Genomic DNA, 16,266 nt, shown 5'->3' with positions numbered 1-16,266 from the left:
CCTTCCTACCAAGGCCAATACTGATCCTCAGTAGCCACAACGACTAACTAGGGATGCAAGATTCAGATTTCAGACTCTCTATCCTTTGATCAGTAAGTGCCAGAGAGCCTTGCTAGAAAGTGAAGAGTTTACAGAAAGTGAAGAAATAGTCCAGCTTTAAAAAAAAAAAAAAGCAGAGCCCCAACTCTGTGTGTGTGTATGCATGAGATGTGGGTAGTTGTGGAAGGTCAAGGAGAGAAAGGATTTTATGTGAGAATGGGAAGGTCTGGAATAGAGGTTGGACCCTAGAAGGGAACTAGAGCATGGACTGCTGGGACTCCACAAGCCAGAAAAGTGAAATGCATGTTTACTCTCACAGACGACTGTCCAGGAGCTGTCTTCCTGCTGAAGGCTCAGTGTAGCCGTGGATTCATTGTTCCCGGAAATCCAGCCCATCGTGCTGAAAATATAGTCTCTCAGACTAAAGGTCCAGTTAACAAGAGAATTGGACAACTTGCTGGTTGATAGTGCTCCAGTCCCTTCAGAGATGAAATTACGTTCCTCCTCGTAGGGATCTCGTCACTTCTGCAAGGGAGTCAGTCTCTGCTGCAAGTGACGTGTGTGGCCTATAGTCATTCTTGCTGGAGATTCAGTCTCTTTCAAAGGAAATTTAGTCTCCCATTAGGGCTGCAGTCCCTCCTGTTAGGAACTCCCTCTCCAAATCTGTTCACAAAACATCTGTAAGCATCCAGAAATAATATTTTCTGTAATTCTAAATTCTAATTGGTTGTATAGATCTGATACCTAGGAGTCATATAGCATTAACTGCTAAATTTCTTCAGTTCAATATGAAAATCTCTGGAATATTTTGATAAAAATTTAATTCCCAGATTTCAGACTATAATAGTAGCTGCAGTCATAAGTCTGGTATGTGTTTGGTCAAATTTATTTCAAAATATTTTTAATGGTACTCTACATGGAGTTTTTTTCCTACTTTTACTTTTGTTTATTTCTAAAACACAGAAATGCCATTTATTTCTGTAGCTGGATCCTATAGCTGAAACAATCCCTCCCCCAATTTACACAGTAAAGTATTACATCCGGGTATTTCAGCAGGTGACATTTATAGACAGTATCTTCAATGTGATTGATTCAAGGAAGCCTCGAGGCTGAATTCCTTTGTAATTTCCTTGGTGTTGTTTTGAAAGGAACCCTGGAGATACAGATACTTTAAGGGTACAGAGGGAAGACCAGAGTATCGTGGAGAAACAGCCACCTATAAAGCAAAGACTTGGGGCCAACCCTCTGGCCCAAGACTTCCAGCCTCAAGCACACAGAGCCCTCTGTCCAGGTCTGGACTTAGACCTCAAAGATTAAAGTGTATATTCTTGCTGTGCTCTTGAGCCTAGAACTCACTGCCGCAAGCCCAGCTCTATCTTAGGGTGGTGGGGCTGGGGGAGAAGTACTAAGATCTGTCTCTCCTGGTGAGATAAAGTGGTCCTGAGTTAGGTGCTGAGGCACATAGCTCCAGGGTGAAGATTCTGTAGAGCCGAGCTGGGGCTTGGAAGCAGACAGAAACATGCTGTCCTCAAGAAATTTAATACTTGTTACCTGAACAAATGTTTTTTGTTTTTTTTGTTTTTGTTTTTTTCCTTCAAAGTGCACTCTAATGCAAACTTGTGAAGATCTGAAATGCTGCCTGTGGCTCTCAGCAGTTTTCCTTGTCTTCTACCCTGGAAGGCAAGCCTTGTCTTACAAGAGGCTGCTCATGCAGTCATCCGGTCTCTCTGGCCAGAAACCTGCTACAAACCCACTTTTAAAATGAAGATGGGAGCACATCTTCCCTCCAGTATGATTACTTCCGGAATGTCTCCAGGCCTGGTAGAGCAAAGTCTTTAGGTGTCCACCATGAGCCTGGGTGGCCTAAGCTCCCATTCCTTCAGACTCCGTTGCTTCCAGCATACCACCAAGCCCTGGCTGGTCACATTGTACTCTCCACAGAGACCTTGGTCTTTTAGGCCCTCAAGCTTCACTGTGCAACAGGAATTTCCGGTCCCTACAGCCCAGTCAGGGGCCTGATTTTAGTTCTAAGGTTCATGATTTCTGCTTGACAGCCATTGCCACACATGGTATTTACATTTTTGTTTACTTTATCAATATCAATTTACTTGTTCCGTTGTGTGCTCTAAGAGATTAACAGTTAGAATTATATAATCATTGTTTGTTAACCATTGTACTCCCCAAACTTGCTCAAAACATAGATGTTCAGTAGAGCTGCGGAAGGTACCAGGTCAGGAGACCGCAGAGATGTGCTGCTGGGGCAGGTAAGTGGTCAAGATGCCCCAAGTAGAAGTTGGAGGAAGGAGCCTTAAGGGCAGTACTACTCTTAGATCCTGGGTGCCAAAAACAAAGCAGATTCAGTTGCTCTCCTTTCTGAGGAAGCCCAAGGTGAGATTCACGGCACCGTGTGATTCCCAAGCCAAGCCCAGTTCTCCCAGGTTCCCCACAGTCATGAGAGGGGCGGTTTCAAAAACCCCAGACTCCCTTCACACTCACCCGCATTTGATGCTGAAGCTGCCACAACCTCTGTTCTGAGAAGGCCCGCACTGCCCGAATATTACCTGGCATTTCCCTGCCTCTTCACAACGAGTGAAGGGCGTGGCTAAGCCGTGGGAGTCACCTTGGCTGACCGCTCCCACGCATGCGCTGTGCTTCCGGCTCTTAGAACTTCAGGCGCTGCTCTAGAAATCCTCTTATCATGGCCTTGAAAACCTATCTCTCCTGCATCTATTCCCATCTTCCCATCCTGCTTCCTGAGCCTCCCTGTGGTGCATCTTCCTTTTTCCCTCTGCCGTCTCTAGCGAGCCTACCATGTCTTGAAGGATCCCTCAGTAAGCCCTCACAAGTCCTGTGTTCATTTCTTGCACTGTTAACAGTTACACATACACGCCGTCTGCTTCGGTCTTCTCATCCTCCACCCTCGCTACGCGGGCAGATTGCCTGGGATCCCAGCCTGAGAAGGGTCGGTACTGGCTGTATACTGCTTAACAAGGCACTCTCAAGCCTGGCACTTAGGCTCCCAGTTCTCTGAGTAAAAGGGTTGAAATTAACTATAGGAATAAAATCACCTGTCACTTTTGGGGTGTAAAATTTCTTCTGCCAAGCCAACCAAACTACATTCTGCTTAATCATATCATAAATGCATAAATACATCTGCACCTGAAATCACCTTATTACCTGGGAGAGCACAGAGAAAGTTTTCTCTAGGGTATGGCAGGTGTTTTTATGAAGTGGTACAGATAAAAGGGGACACGGTAGGCCAGAGCCACCACCTGCCTAACAGGGAAGTGTGCACAGGAGGTTCTGGGATCAGCACCGATTCTCAGTTTCTAAGTGCTGTCTCTACAGAAGCTAAAAACCACAGCAAATTAAAATGTAATAAACACAAACCTTATAACTCAATATATAAATTGATTCTTCCAAGAAAAAGTTCCCTGCAGGTTCCTTCAACCCTCAAGCACACCTTCTGTTCCTTAAAGCTCTTTTGCATTTTGACAGTACACTGCTGGTTATACCATCTAGCAGCACCACTATTCCCCTTCACCTGAAACTTCATATCCTCTGACTAGCAACTCTCCACTCTCTCATCCTACTTCACCAAAACCCTGAAATGTGGATGCTGCCCTGCCCCACCACTAAAACTAGAAAGGGCAAACTAGGCGCCGAGGATAGGGGAGACACCACTCAGACAGCACTGGCGTGAGGGCGGGTGGCCTGGCCCTCTCAACCTGCTGGAGTTAGCCAGTGTGCCTCGTACTATGACAATGGAGCACACCTTCATCCTAGCGATCTTGAGTGGGTTCTAATGCTCGAAACCTATCACCAGGGTACCTTTTATGCAATGTGTATGAACTGATTATGTTCAGGGAGTCCAGTGACCAAGATGTGACAGCACAAGGTATGGTCCCAGTGGCCATTTGGGATTGCTGAATGCACAAGCACCAGCCACGAAGACATAGGAGACTGAACTCTCACATGGGACTTTCATGAAAATATCACCCTAGTTTTTAGCTGGTTGCATCATCAGTCACAGGGCACTTTACCACAGACAAAAAAACAAAACAAAACAAAACAAAACCAAACAAAAAACAAAAACAACTGAAGGACAAGGAATGACACTCAGCATTGTTTAATGAAGGAGTGACAGATGGAAATAGGGAAAAGGAAGGCTGGCATTACAAATATAAACTTTGTCAGCACTTTGAAAACAATAGCAAATACACTTAAATAGATACAAAGTTTATTAAAAATAGGCTGCAACCGAAATACAGTAGAAATGGAAAACAGCAGTTTGGGTGTTTCCCCACAGTAATGCACGCTTTGCAACGTGCTCTTAAACACATATTCACATTCGACCTCACGTCCAGGGATGGCCAAGTCTACTTCACTATGGGTTTCACAAATACACATGCAGAGTTTTTCAGATGTTTGCAGGTTCTTCTGTGCATCTGTCTTCCCATGTACAAGCCATAGCAGGTACCTGCTCTTTTCTGGGAGGTATAGATGTGCCACCCAAAGGCTGCCAGTGTGCTCCAGACACAAAGATATTGCACTTCTAGGAGGCAAGCGTGCAAATCCTTCATTAACTCTCAGGGCCATTCTATTCTCTTACAGAGGAAACAGCAAAGGCACACTTTCAAATAAGAAGCTTGATAGACATAAAAAATATTTACACTTGTATTTCAACAATTTATCATACAGTTCTTATTAAAAGTGGTTTTTAGGGTTGCAAATCCTCTGTTCTTTTGAAAGTACGCTTATTTTCCTGACACACGGATTTGTAAGAGAATAGTATGGTACAGAAAGATCATCTGGACACAAATTCAGGGCTTTGTCAAATAGGAAGTATGCTTGAAATCATAGAGTTAACTTTCACACAAAATAAGCAAACTGAGGTCTGTCTCCCACAACTCAGCTGGAGGAACGACAGCGCAAAATGCACAAATTAAAATAAGATAACTATTAGGCTGAGAAAGAGATGTAGATTGAATTTGCCACAAATTATTACAGTATTTAAGTTACAGGTGGTCCAGCAATGGATTCCTTTTCCGACAGTGCATCTAAATATCTCTACTAAAATTTAAATTTCTGAGATGGTATGTTTGACTGCCACCTATGAGCTCCCATTCTTCTCAGACATCTTTCCTCCTACCTATACATATATATATATATATATACATATATATATATACATATATATATATATATATATATATATATATATATATATATATATATATATATGTTGTTTGGTTAGAGAGCTCTAGATCCTTTGGAATATCTGAAATATTAGGCAACTTCATCATCTTCAATTTCCACCAATGATTAGTCTAATGATAATTTGGTATTTATAAAAATAAGAGTCTCCTAGGACTAAATCCAGAATATTTTCTTCAGAATTTTCAAAAATGAATTATTATTAGATATTTAATCTCAAATGTTTAGAATTGATCAGGAGGCTCACGTTAAATGATGCACTGTGCACCTTACTTACAAAAACTCCATCTAGCCACTTCGTGCACATTATAGAAGGTACATCGGGGCCTTTGCCCTGGGGCTTGGAGGAGGTGGCTCCAGGTGGAGAGTCCAGTCTTCTGCAGGCAGGATCCACTAGAACCCAATAATGGTCTGGGTTGTTCAGCTGTCACACCTGGTAGCCAAATGAAGTTTTGAGAAAGAACAGAAAGATAATTTCTTGGCCTACTGTCCTTGGAATGACGATGGGAGAAGACAGGGTAGAGGATATACCCTGTGACCTTTACAGCCCTTCATTCTGCCTGTGAGTCCAAGACTCCTGAAAGAAGCCAACCCAAAAATTAACTTCATGTGAGTCAGATCACGAAGGACTAGGCAGGATTCTTGGTAAAGTAGAACAAGATTCTTAGAATTGGAACATTTCTAAATTGCAACCATTGAGAAACAGAAATTAGAAGTCACTTAGAAGTAGAACTGCTCCCTCCTCTTCAGGCTCACCCCCACAGAACCATGGCCAAGGGCAGACTTGCGTGAGTACAAGGTGCCCCCTCTCTCTTCTTATTTCGTGTTCAGTTCATTCTCAAGTTCTGTTAATTTACGAGAAGCTTTTACTTTGTCAGACACATCTTGACCTTGTGAAAAGAGGCGCTGACGCTCTTTAAATGTCAGGTTTTCAGGTGCTCCAGAACTGCCAGGTAAGTCTGCATCTTGGCTGAACAAGAAGAAAACAGAAAAGATTATGCACCAAATTCCAAGTAACTAACTGTTGAGTAAGTTTTCGTAAGAATCATCATGTTCTAGTGACAACTGCCCTTTGTTGCACGTCACTGTAATTATATGTATTGCGGCTGAGACACACTATATCTTCACTATGAACAGAACTTTAGAAGTCAATACATGCTCAGACAATTAAATTTAAGTCTATGAGGAGGGCAGGGACAGTGGCAGAGCCCTATAATCAACCTGGGCCAAACAGTTAAGATTACAACTTCAAAAAATTCCAAAACCAATAATAACCAAGCAAACAATCCCACGTAGAAAAGGGGCAAAATATTCTCCTAACATAGTAACTTTCAAAAACAAGAGGGCCACAGATGGCTCACTGGTGACCACAAGTCACATAATCACTAGAAGACATGGCAACCAACCTAGACAATGGGAGACCTTCTCTCAATGTGTAAGGTGAAAGAATAATTTGAGAATAATTTCTGTCAATCTCAGGCCTCCACATGCACCTACATACACAAATGTGTTTGCATGCCTGGTGCCACCCATCCACACTAAAAAATAAAAAAAGAAAATAAACTCAATGAGTTCAATTTCAGCATAAACAAGTTTAATTAATGGGCATACAGTTTAAAAATACAGCATTTCCACAAAACTTCCATACACTTGAAAGACATTAACAGACCTACTCAAGCTAATAATAAGAGACAGAGCAGCACCGATTTACTCTGACTCAATGTTATTAGATCAGGGAACATCTAGGATGGCCAGATGTCTAGCTAAGCCCAGAGGTCAGTCTGCTGTAACAAGGAACCTGCACTGGCAGGCCTGGCCTTTATGCCTCTTATAGCACTTTAGTCTTATAGCAGGTCTGGTATCACTGCCTCAAACAGAGCCATGTTAGTAATATCACGTAGAAAAGCCTACGTGTACAGTTGTGGTAACTCATACCCGTGCTCAGAGAACTAGATAGACTGAGGCTTGGGGACCACAATAATTTGAGGCAGCTTGGCTACAAAGTAAGTTCTAGACCTAGAGAGAGGTACAGACACACACACACACACATACACACACACACACACACACACACACACACACACACAAAGCCTACATCCTCATATGGTTTCATACAGTAAAAAAACACCCGAATGCCTGATAAAATCTGACATAATTCGGCAATGACATGAAAGTGAGACTAAGACAGCACAGATTAGACTCAGTTCAGCCCAGCCCTTAAGTACCTTCTAGTGCGCTTCTCTCTTGGGTCTCTAGAAGGATCATGGGCTCCAGCAGCTGTCCCAGCAGATCCTGTGTAAGAGTGTGGTCCTTTTCCACAAGGAAAAAAAAAGTCCAAGTTAAAGTATTTAATTATCTCTAAAATTCTACTCATGTTAGAATGCAGGAAAAGAAGATTACCTTAATTACTGAAAAAAAAAAAAAAAAAAAAAAAGAGAAATCAAAGGCTCTTCATATGCTCAAAGATTCATCAATTTAAAATTTACTATACTTAGTGGCTTAGGTAATCCAATAATTACATTCAATAACCGACATTGGGCCTTTTGTTTTAGAATGGAAAAACTATAACGCATTCTTTAAAAATACAATCAAATCAAAACAAAACAATAAAACACCTGAATTCAGACACAAGGCACAACAACCACAAATATAGAAGACAAACCCACATAAGACTTACTTAAATGGGAGAGAAGGCAGAAATGTTTAGGCACACTCCTGACAAACTGTAGGAATGTTCTTACCCAAGCATTGAGAACAAATATAACCCCCAAATTTAAGAGGTAACCCTTTATCTGTAATTAAAATTCCTGTGGTAAGATAATGGGTAATAATATTTCTTTTTCAAGATAATGTAATTATTAAAAGCAAAATAAAGCCTTTGAAACAAATGACTTACCCAAACGAAACTAAAATAAAATTCCTAGAATCCCACATTAGCTCTGCTGATAAAAGATTCCCAGAAAAAACAAAGAGTGAGGGCAGAGTTAAGTTGGCCCTGAGCATACCAGGTCTGTCTTGGCCAAGAAACCACAGCTGAGCTTAACATCCCCCAGATGGTCAATATTTGCCAAGACTTCAGGAGGCAGCAACAGATGATACAATAAATCTTTACCATGGAGCAGTCTATGATAATGCAGCAATAAATAATATCTCAACACTATTACAGTAACCACTGTAACATTACAAAAGAAAGTAGGGGTATGTGTGGAAAGGGAGCTCAGAAGCTGAGAGTACATGCTGCACTTGCAGAAGAACAGGGTTCGGTTCCCAGCACCCATGTGGAAGCTTACAACCATCTCAAGTTCCTAATAACACAGTCACACATGCATATACACAAAAAACTCATAAAATAAAATCAGATTCATATCTGAAAAAACATAACAGAATAGAGTACAAGAGACTCAGAATATTTGGCAAACATAGACAGATTGGACTAAATAGGCCACAAATTATCACCATGTTTTTACATTAAATCACTCTACTTTAGATAAGAGACAAAAGAATAAACTTTCTTTCATATAAAGAGCCTGTGGGTAGAATTTTTCGGACTTATCTAGACAGAGCCTAGAAGCCATCAAACTGTAACCTCAAACACTGGAGGTTTAGGCTTCCCAAGTCACCTCAGAGAGTGTCATCTTCAGCAAAGACTCAAAAAATGCAGCAAAAAACAATCTACAGTAAGCCCTTTCATGATAATTTGCATAGTTGGTTTGAATTGCCAACTTTATATTCATTTAGTCTGTGAGAACACTGCTTTTTACTCTTGCGCTTTGCTGAGAGTGACACTGGCTTCTTCCACCGGGGGAAAAAAATCAGTTCTTCAAAGTTTCCAGGGTATTTAGTTTGCTATAATGTTAAAACTTTGAAATGACTATATATACATATATATATGTATATGTATATTTATAATTAACAATTATAAGTAATTTCCAAAAAGCTTTAGTAAAACAAAAACATCCCTTTAAAGACACACTATCATTGAAATTCAGTCCCAATCATCCCATAAGCTCTGTGTTCATGTTACCCCTTGGAAGAGGCCAAGTCCCAGCTGCAGAAGCATGCTTCACCAGACAAAGGGCTACACACAGCACAAGCAGGAGATGAGGAAGACAAGGCCAGAGTGCTGCTGCCATGTGCTGCACATGGCTCCAGAGTGGTGCTTTAGGTGTGACACGAAGTGAGGGTTAGTGCCGTAACTAAGGGCCAAAATCTACAGATATGATTCCTAACTATGATGAGACTATCAAATTTGTCCAGACATTTGTAAAATATGTGTAATCCTGCTATAAATTCTGATATACGATCAACAGCAATTTGCTTTAAAATTTACTGGCTATTTAATAAATGCCTTGAAAGAGCACCAAATTCTAAACATTTATAACAGAAATTTTACAAAAAGATTGGATCTTGGCTTTTCAGAATGACTGAAGATACTCCTACATACCAATTCTCCAAAATAGATTAAAAGAGTATGATATAGGCAGGAAAAGACATTATTCTAGCAAAACTCCTCTGTCACGTGAGTAAGAAACAAACTCCAAATATGAAGGTTCTTCACGTTTGTGTAAAAATCATACACAATTTTGAAGCCACTAATTAAAAATCAGTAAAATTATACTGCTGGATGCTTGACGGCAGAACTGCATTTCATTTATGGCCAGGACCGTTTGAAGCCTCAGTATGAAGTAAACTGAGCTACACCTTCTGCTTACTACATCTCTGCGGGCAATGGCCTCTGTGCTGTCATCAGGGGAACCACTGCACACAGCAGTCAGTCAGAGGGTTTAACTAACAGAAACTACAGATTGACAAAGGTCTGAGTCCTAGTGTATGAGGTGCAGGAGAGCAGGATAATGAAAGACAACAGGTGAGAGAGACAAAGGAATAACTGCAAGATGAGGGCCTGTGGGCAAGGGCTTGCCTGTGTCAGGCAGTAAGGCCATACTGTTACCTACTGCAGTGGATGTCCCAATACCCAACAAAGCTTCTACAAAGGATATGAGTCACTGCATAGGCCTCAGGAGCAGAACCAAATGTTCTACTCACATTAAATGATGTAAACTTAAACTGCAGCAGATACTCTGGCACTCTGCCTTTAGAGACTCGTGTCTGAGAAGGCACTTGTTTAACCAAATTACTCTTAGAGATACAGAAAAAAAAAAAGCCAAGACCAACAGTACTTCAAATAATTTGGTTACAGTGGAGGACTGACTGTTGTCAGTGGATTAAAGATTAGATGGACTGGAGCACCAAGGCTAAATTATCAGAGGATTAGCACAAACACCACCATCAGAGGTAGAAGGAGATCACAAGCTCAGAGTGATCAGGTAAAACACAGAGCCAAGGCAGGCATGGTCTCCGTGTACCGTACCAAATGGCAAGGTACAGAGATCCCAGGATCAATCATCAAGAAGAAAGAGGTCTGATTTGCCATTCCCTCTTTTACCTCTAGCTTTCCAGTGGCCAGGATGGTACAAGCTTGGTTTGACTGGAGGGGGTGGGGGCTGGCCTGCTTTGTAAGCAGTACTGTTGGCTTTGGCCAAGGGTAGCTGGAATGAGTTGGAGAGAAAGATGCCATCCGAGGCTGGGCGTGGCTGGCAGCGGGGCTGCTGCAGCTTAAGGGTGGCAAGAGGAAGGTGCCCATAAGACTTCCTTGTGCTGGGGTACTTATCCTGACCTGCTGGGCCGCAGTCCTCCTCCTCCTCATCATCATACGCAACAAACTTGGCAGTGAACAGCGAGTCTGGGGAGAGGACCTGTGTTTTGAGGTAGGAGGCGTTTCGCTGAGGTGGGGGAGGAGGGGCACTGGATGCTGGGGATGGGGACGGGGGCTCGTAGTCCCGTGGAAGTGGAGGTCGGCTCAGCCCGGGCTCTTCGGGCTCCAGCAGCCTGCGTGCTGCCTCGTCGTGCTGTCTGCGCCTCTCAGCTTCTAGGCGGCTGTAATACCCTTCTTCCTGTCGCCTCTGCAGGCCGGAATAAACAAGAGTGCAAAGGTCAAGGGTCAGGAGGGACCAGTGGACCCTGTGTGCCTTCACAGGGAATGACAGGTACACTGATCATCACTGTCCATCACCACACTGACATGTCCACATGACACACATTTCAGTGCCACAATTACTGTACAGAAGAAGCAGGCCAATTCTGAGCTTGTCCTGTCTCAAGTACACCCACGATGGCCCACACGAATGGCAACTCCTCAGAAGCATAGGATAAGTCAAATCTTAGGACCTTTCATTTACACTACATTCTTTATATTCTTTATCTACATTCTTTATTCCTCCTTTTTTCCTGAAACTTTTTCTTTCCTATTTGGACAGGATATTAACTTACCTGCTTCTGCTGTGTTTCAATAGGAAACCATAAACAGTAAGAAATATCACTCATTTTCCCAAAGCCACAATCTAACAAGTATGCTTTCCACAGTTAATGTATGTTTCAAATCTTAAACTCTCTGAAGAACAGAAAATGAGAGCCAAGCATTAATAGTAATAGCAGATATATTCTGACACACACTGTACATTTTTATCCAGGCAAACTACAGTTGACAGTTTTGAAATTCTTTTAACATTTAAAAAGGCAACAACACAGTTTTGTTAAGGATTGACAAGAGTTTTAGAGCACAAGAAGAAAGTAAATATGAAAAGGGATGAAAGAGCAAACAAAATAATCTGCCTTGACTTAAGCAAATGTTCGATACTACGAAACGAAGTGCAGCCAGGCTTAAAGTCATTCAGCCATAGAGAACTAACATTAGGGACCATGCTGGTGTGATGTTTTGTGGTCCCTACTATGCTGCATTCTTTCTCTGGTCCCTCTAGAGCTACACACAAACACACACAGTGAACATACAATGCTCCCTGCTTCATATTCTGAGGGAAAAAAAAAAAAGACTTAAGGCCAGCCTCACTCATTATCCTGGCCCTAATTTACAACCTTATTTCTTGTTCTATGTTGTAAAATCCTAAAAGGAAAGAATCTTTATCTTCTTGACTATACAAAATCAGTACTATCTTAGGTTGGGTAATTAAACTACAATGACTTCCGTGGCTTTTAAGTAGCACTGTCAAGAATGTTAAAATTACATGAAGAACAGTTGTTTGATAACACTGTAGGGAGAGACCAAATAAACCTTTTTCAGTTATATCAAGTGCAGATACAATTAAGTGACCATGGTGACTTTATCCAGAAAATGAATGCGCATGTTCCATAATAAATCAAACCCATTAATTGTGGACATTCTGTAGTAAAAATAGTATTTCAGTTTCTTTTTACATTGACTACTCAAATATAGAAACAGTTACTAAAACACAAGTATATTTGACATAATTATGAATTACGAGAACACACGTTGGAAAAATTAAATAACCAAGTTTCTCAACACAGAAAGCCTGCTTCTCTCTGAGCATACAACTCTGATGCAACAGACCAGGCTACATACAGGCTCAGGCAAGGCCAAGACTGTTCTAATTATAACTAGGCAGCTGGCCAGTACTGACCTAGGAAATTACCTCTCTCTGTAGCCTGAAGGCTCTCAGGGCATACATGGCAAATCAAGACCACCACTATAACTGAGAAACCACATGGCTCCAGTGCCGGACACTTCCCGATTCCTGCAGAGATCGTCACCTTCAACTTACATTACACATGTTAAAGACTCCAGGTAAGCTGACCCAAAAAGCTCAGTCTTCCAGAACAGCTCTGCTGTATGATACCAAAGACACTACTTTAGATGTAAGCCTGTGGTCTCACATCATCCACTCAATTTTCATTTAAATGAGCCAAGATATGTCTATCAATCTTACTCTTAAGATTGTCTTGTGACTAATTCATCGCTTCATTAAAAAGAACTTCCTTAAAATTTCATGTTTTTTTTCTTTCAACTTCTTTTGGGGGAAGGGTGTTCCTATTTGCATAGTTCACTGGGACTATCAAAGAAATAACTATTAATAAAAACTAAACATTTCTCCATCAGAAGTAGTGACACTCAGAGCTTCTACCTTCACAGAAGGGAAGTAATCGAGAAAAATAGCTTCTCTCAAACCACACAGCAACATGCAATCCCTGGGACAGGGCAGAGCTGACCTGAGCTCAGGGTAGTAGTCTTCTCACCCAAGAGACCCTCAGCCTCAGACACAGATGCAGAGAGATCTGAGAACTAAATCTTAAGCTCCTGCTTTGCAGAATGTCAAAATCAGCAATGTCAAAATTATTTTAGAATCCAACTATGGAAATTATCTGAGTTAAAACCCACATAAAGAAATAACCAGAATATTTGTTGGGTTGCATATTAATTTTCCTTGTATGTTTTTTACAATCCGCCTACCCTCTTTACCATCAACTAGAATTAAGTCATTTTAGTCTATATGGTTAATGAGAACCGACTGCCTTCTATGTTTTTGTTGCCTCCCATAGAGTTCACGCTCAATTCTCACAATAACTGAACAAGTAACACCTTCATACAAGCCACCTGAACCCTCTCTGGGAAGACCAGAGCACTATCATGCCGCAGACCTCTTACTCAAGGACATGGTGCCCAAGAGTTTGAGGGAGACCAGCTTAGAAGGCAAGGGAGCCTGAAGACAGTCCAGAAGAGAGGTAGGCAGGCCAGATGGGGCTAGAGTTTTTGGTCCAATAGCAAAAGCTGGAAGATCCGGCCCTGTTCTGTCTTATGCATCCTAGATACACATAATTTCTAGCCCCCTTTGCCCTAGCCAATCATTTGTGTTCAGGTTAATTCGGTAAAAACTAGCTGCCTTTAGAGGACCATAACCTTTTCTTCAGCATCTCTCTTTACTCGCTCCTCCTCCTGATGGCGTCGATCTTCCTCTTGTCTCACGCGATCTTCTGCTTCTCGCTTGCGCATCTCTTCCAGCTGCTGCTGGCGTCTGCGTTCCTCATCCTGCAACTAACAATAAACTGAATTTAACTTTCACTCTGTAAAGCCCACTAGCACAGACATTAAAAAGCACATCCTGAGACCAGCAGACACAGACAGACAGACAGACAGACAGACACATACACACACCGAGAAAGTCAAGTATAAACCAGGCTAGATCACTGTTGGAGGGTGGTAAAGCTTGTGTATTAACTAGCTCTTACCATTTTAAAGTAAGTTTGTCTAAGAGCTTTGTCCCCACAGTCCCTGTTAGTCATGACTCAAAGAAACACATTATTTCATACATTCATGCATTAATCAAGCAGGATTCTTTTGTTATAATAAATTTGTTAGCCGCCCTCTACAAATCACCAACAGGCTACACTTCAAGAACTACAGAATACTACAATCACCCCAAATGTTGAGAAATTCCTCTTTCTACTGGGAAGTGGATGGGACATGCATAGCAGCACAAGGCTGCCTATCCCAAATGCAGCCTCAGGTGGGAGCTGTTAAGAACAGCCAACCTTAACTTGAGAGTGGGGTGAAAGTCTAGGGCTCTTCCTCCTCTAGTAATTCAGCTCCCTTCATATGTCAGCCTGGACTCTGGGAGTTCATTCCTTGCCTGACATGACCTCAGACTTGAAGTTTAAGAGTTGGAACCTGGGGCTTGGAATAACCTTATTTTGGTTTGTTTCTGTTTATGCACTCATACAGGAACCACAGCTAACTCCTTAATAGAGGACACTGTGCCTTAAGTAACAGCTCGTTTAAAAGCTCTTATGTTGATTTCTAGTGTTTCTCTACTTTTGGTCATTCAAATTCTACCTTTCTGAAATGACAGAAGATGCAATACCTTCCCTTCCCAGTATCAAACACTCCTGGCCATCTTCAAATGCTTGTGACATGCTTCTCCTTGCTTCTTGTGGCGCCTTCATCCTTTTGACCATATTTCTCTATGCATTACAAGCTCTAAGGCAGGACAGAGACTCCCTTTTATTCATTCTGCTCTACAGCTATGTCTGCATTTTGTCACAGGCAGTGGCAATACTCAAGTGGCTGCACACACCTGTGCTATGCAGACGCCTAAAGCAGCACTGACACACCACGGAGATGACCGATTAAAATTCTCCACAACTTAAAAGAATCCCAAAATTATTCTGCTCCTCTCTAGCTACTGCAGAAACTCCTCACATGAGATTCCTGTGAGATGCAGTTCAATTTCCATAAAATCACCAGTTTTCCTATACATTGTTTATAGAAAAACTATTTGAACTTCTGGATTTAGATTGAAAGTGGAGGCTTTCAAAAAAAAAAATCTAACAAATTTTATTCTTTATTTTCAAATGGAATAAAATACTGTATCTAGGGCTGAACAGATGTGTCAACAGTTAAGACTGCTGCTCTTCTAAAGGGTCTAAGTTTGATCCCCAGCAAACTCTCAGTCCTCTGTAACTCTACTCCCAGGGGATACATTGCCCACTTCTGGCCTACCAGGGCACTAGGCACATACTCATATGCTCATACACATAAGACTCATACTCATAAATAAAAGTGTTAAAAACACCATTATAACTAGTAAAAAAAAAAATTAGTCTGTGCTGCTGGGGTTACTGATGTCAGTAATAATAACCTCCCCACCCCCAAACTGTCTTAAAAAGACAAATGAACTTAATTTTTTTCTTTTTTAAACATAAGGTAGGTGAAAGTCCAAACAGAGGTTGGGATTTAGGGGGTTAATTTTATAGCAGGCATAGATACTGTTGATGAAGAACCAAGATACAAAGAGATTAGGAAGCAAAGGTCTTCCCTGGTCACTACAAAGAGGGACCTACAGCCAATTGTGTACATCCCAGAACAAGAGTCATAGCCAATGTCAAAATAAAAGAGCATGGGCCACTAGGACAAACCAGGAGAAGCCATACCCCACAGAAGCAACAAAACCAAACAGCACATGGACCAGTAAATGTTCAGAGGAAGCAACGTAAGAGCAAATACGAAGCTGTCCTTCCACTTCTACAGAACTAAGCTATTCCTGTTGCTGGGGTTGGGGAAACCTTGCAGTTGTTTATTTAGCTAATTATTTCAAGCACAATGCTCATAATTGTACATAAATTGCAGTTTCACAAATGTGG

At 41.6% G+C, this 16,266-nt stretch overlaps 1 protein-coding gene across 11 annotated transcripts in view; it reads right to left on the bottom strand.

Annotated features, from left to right (window-relative positions):
* Positions 1 to 4,152: 4,152 nt before the first annotated feature.
* The window catches only part of Afdn (afadin, adherens junction formation factor), a 122,655-nt gene continuing 110,541 nt past the window's right edge, over positions 4,153 to 16,266 (bottom strand). For 5 of the 11 annotated variants that reach the window (XM_055616092.1, XM_055616093.1, XM_055616096.1 and 2 more), the window contains 4 exons: positions 14,027 to 14,161; positions 10,934 to 11,219; positions 7,482 to 7,566; positions 4,153 to 6,226 (listed from right to left, as the gene is read on the bottom strand). In XM_055616092.1, coding sequence (XP_055472067.1) covers positions 6,073 to 6,226; positions 7,482 to 7,566; positions 10,934 to 11,219; positions 14,027 to 14,161 — 660 coding nt within the window. In that variant the 3' untranslated portion in view covers positions 4,153 to 6,072. Of the gene's footprint in view, positions 6,227 to 7,481; positions 7,567 to 10,702; positions 11,220 to 14,026; positions 14,162 to 16,266 lie in introns of those variants that run through there. The other 6 variants (XM_055616089.1, XM_055616090.1, XM_055616100.1 and 3 more) reach the window with 4 other exon arrangements.

This window comes from Psammomys obesus, unplaced genomic scaffold, assembly GCF_907164565.1.
Source record: "Psammomys obesus unplaced genomic scaffold, mPsaObe1.curated_primary_1811, whole genome shotgun sequence".
Taxonomy (NCBI): Eukaryota; Metazoa; Chordata; class Mammalia; order Rodentia; family Muridae; genus Psammomys; species Psammomys obesus.
Note: the sequence above shows the minus strand (reverse complement) of the source record. Positions and strands in the feature narration are given on the sequence as shown.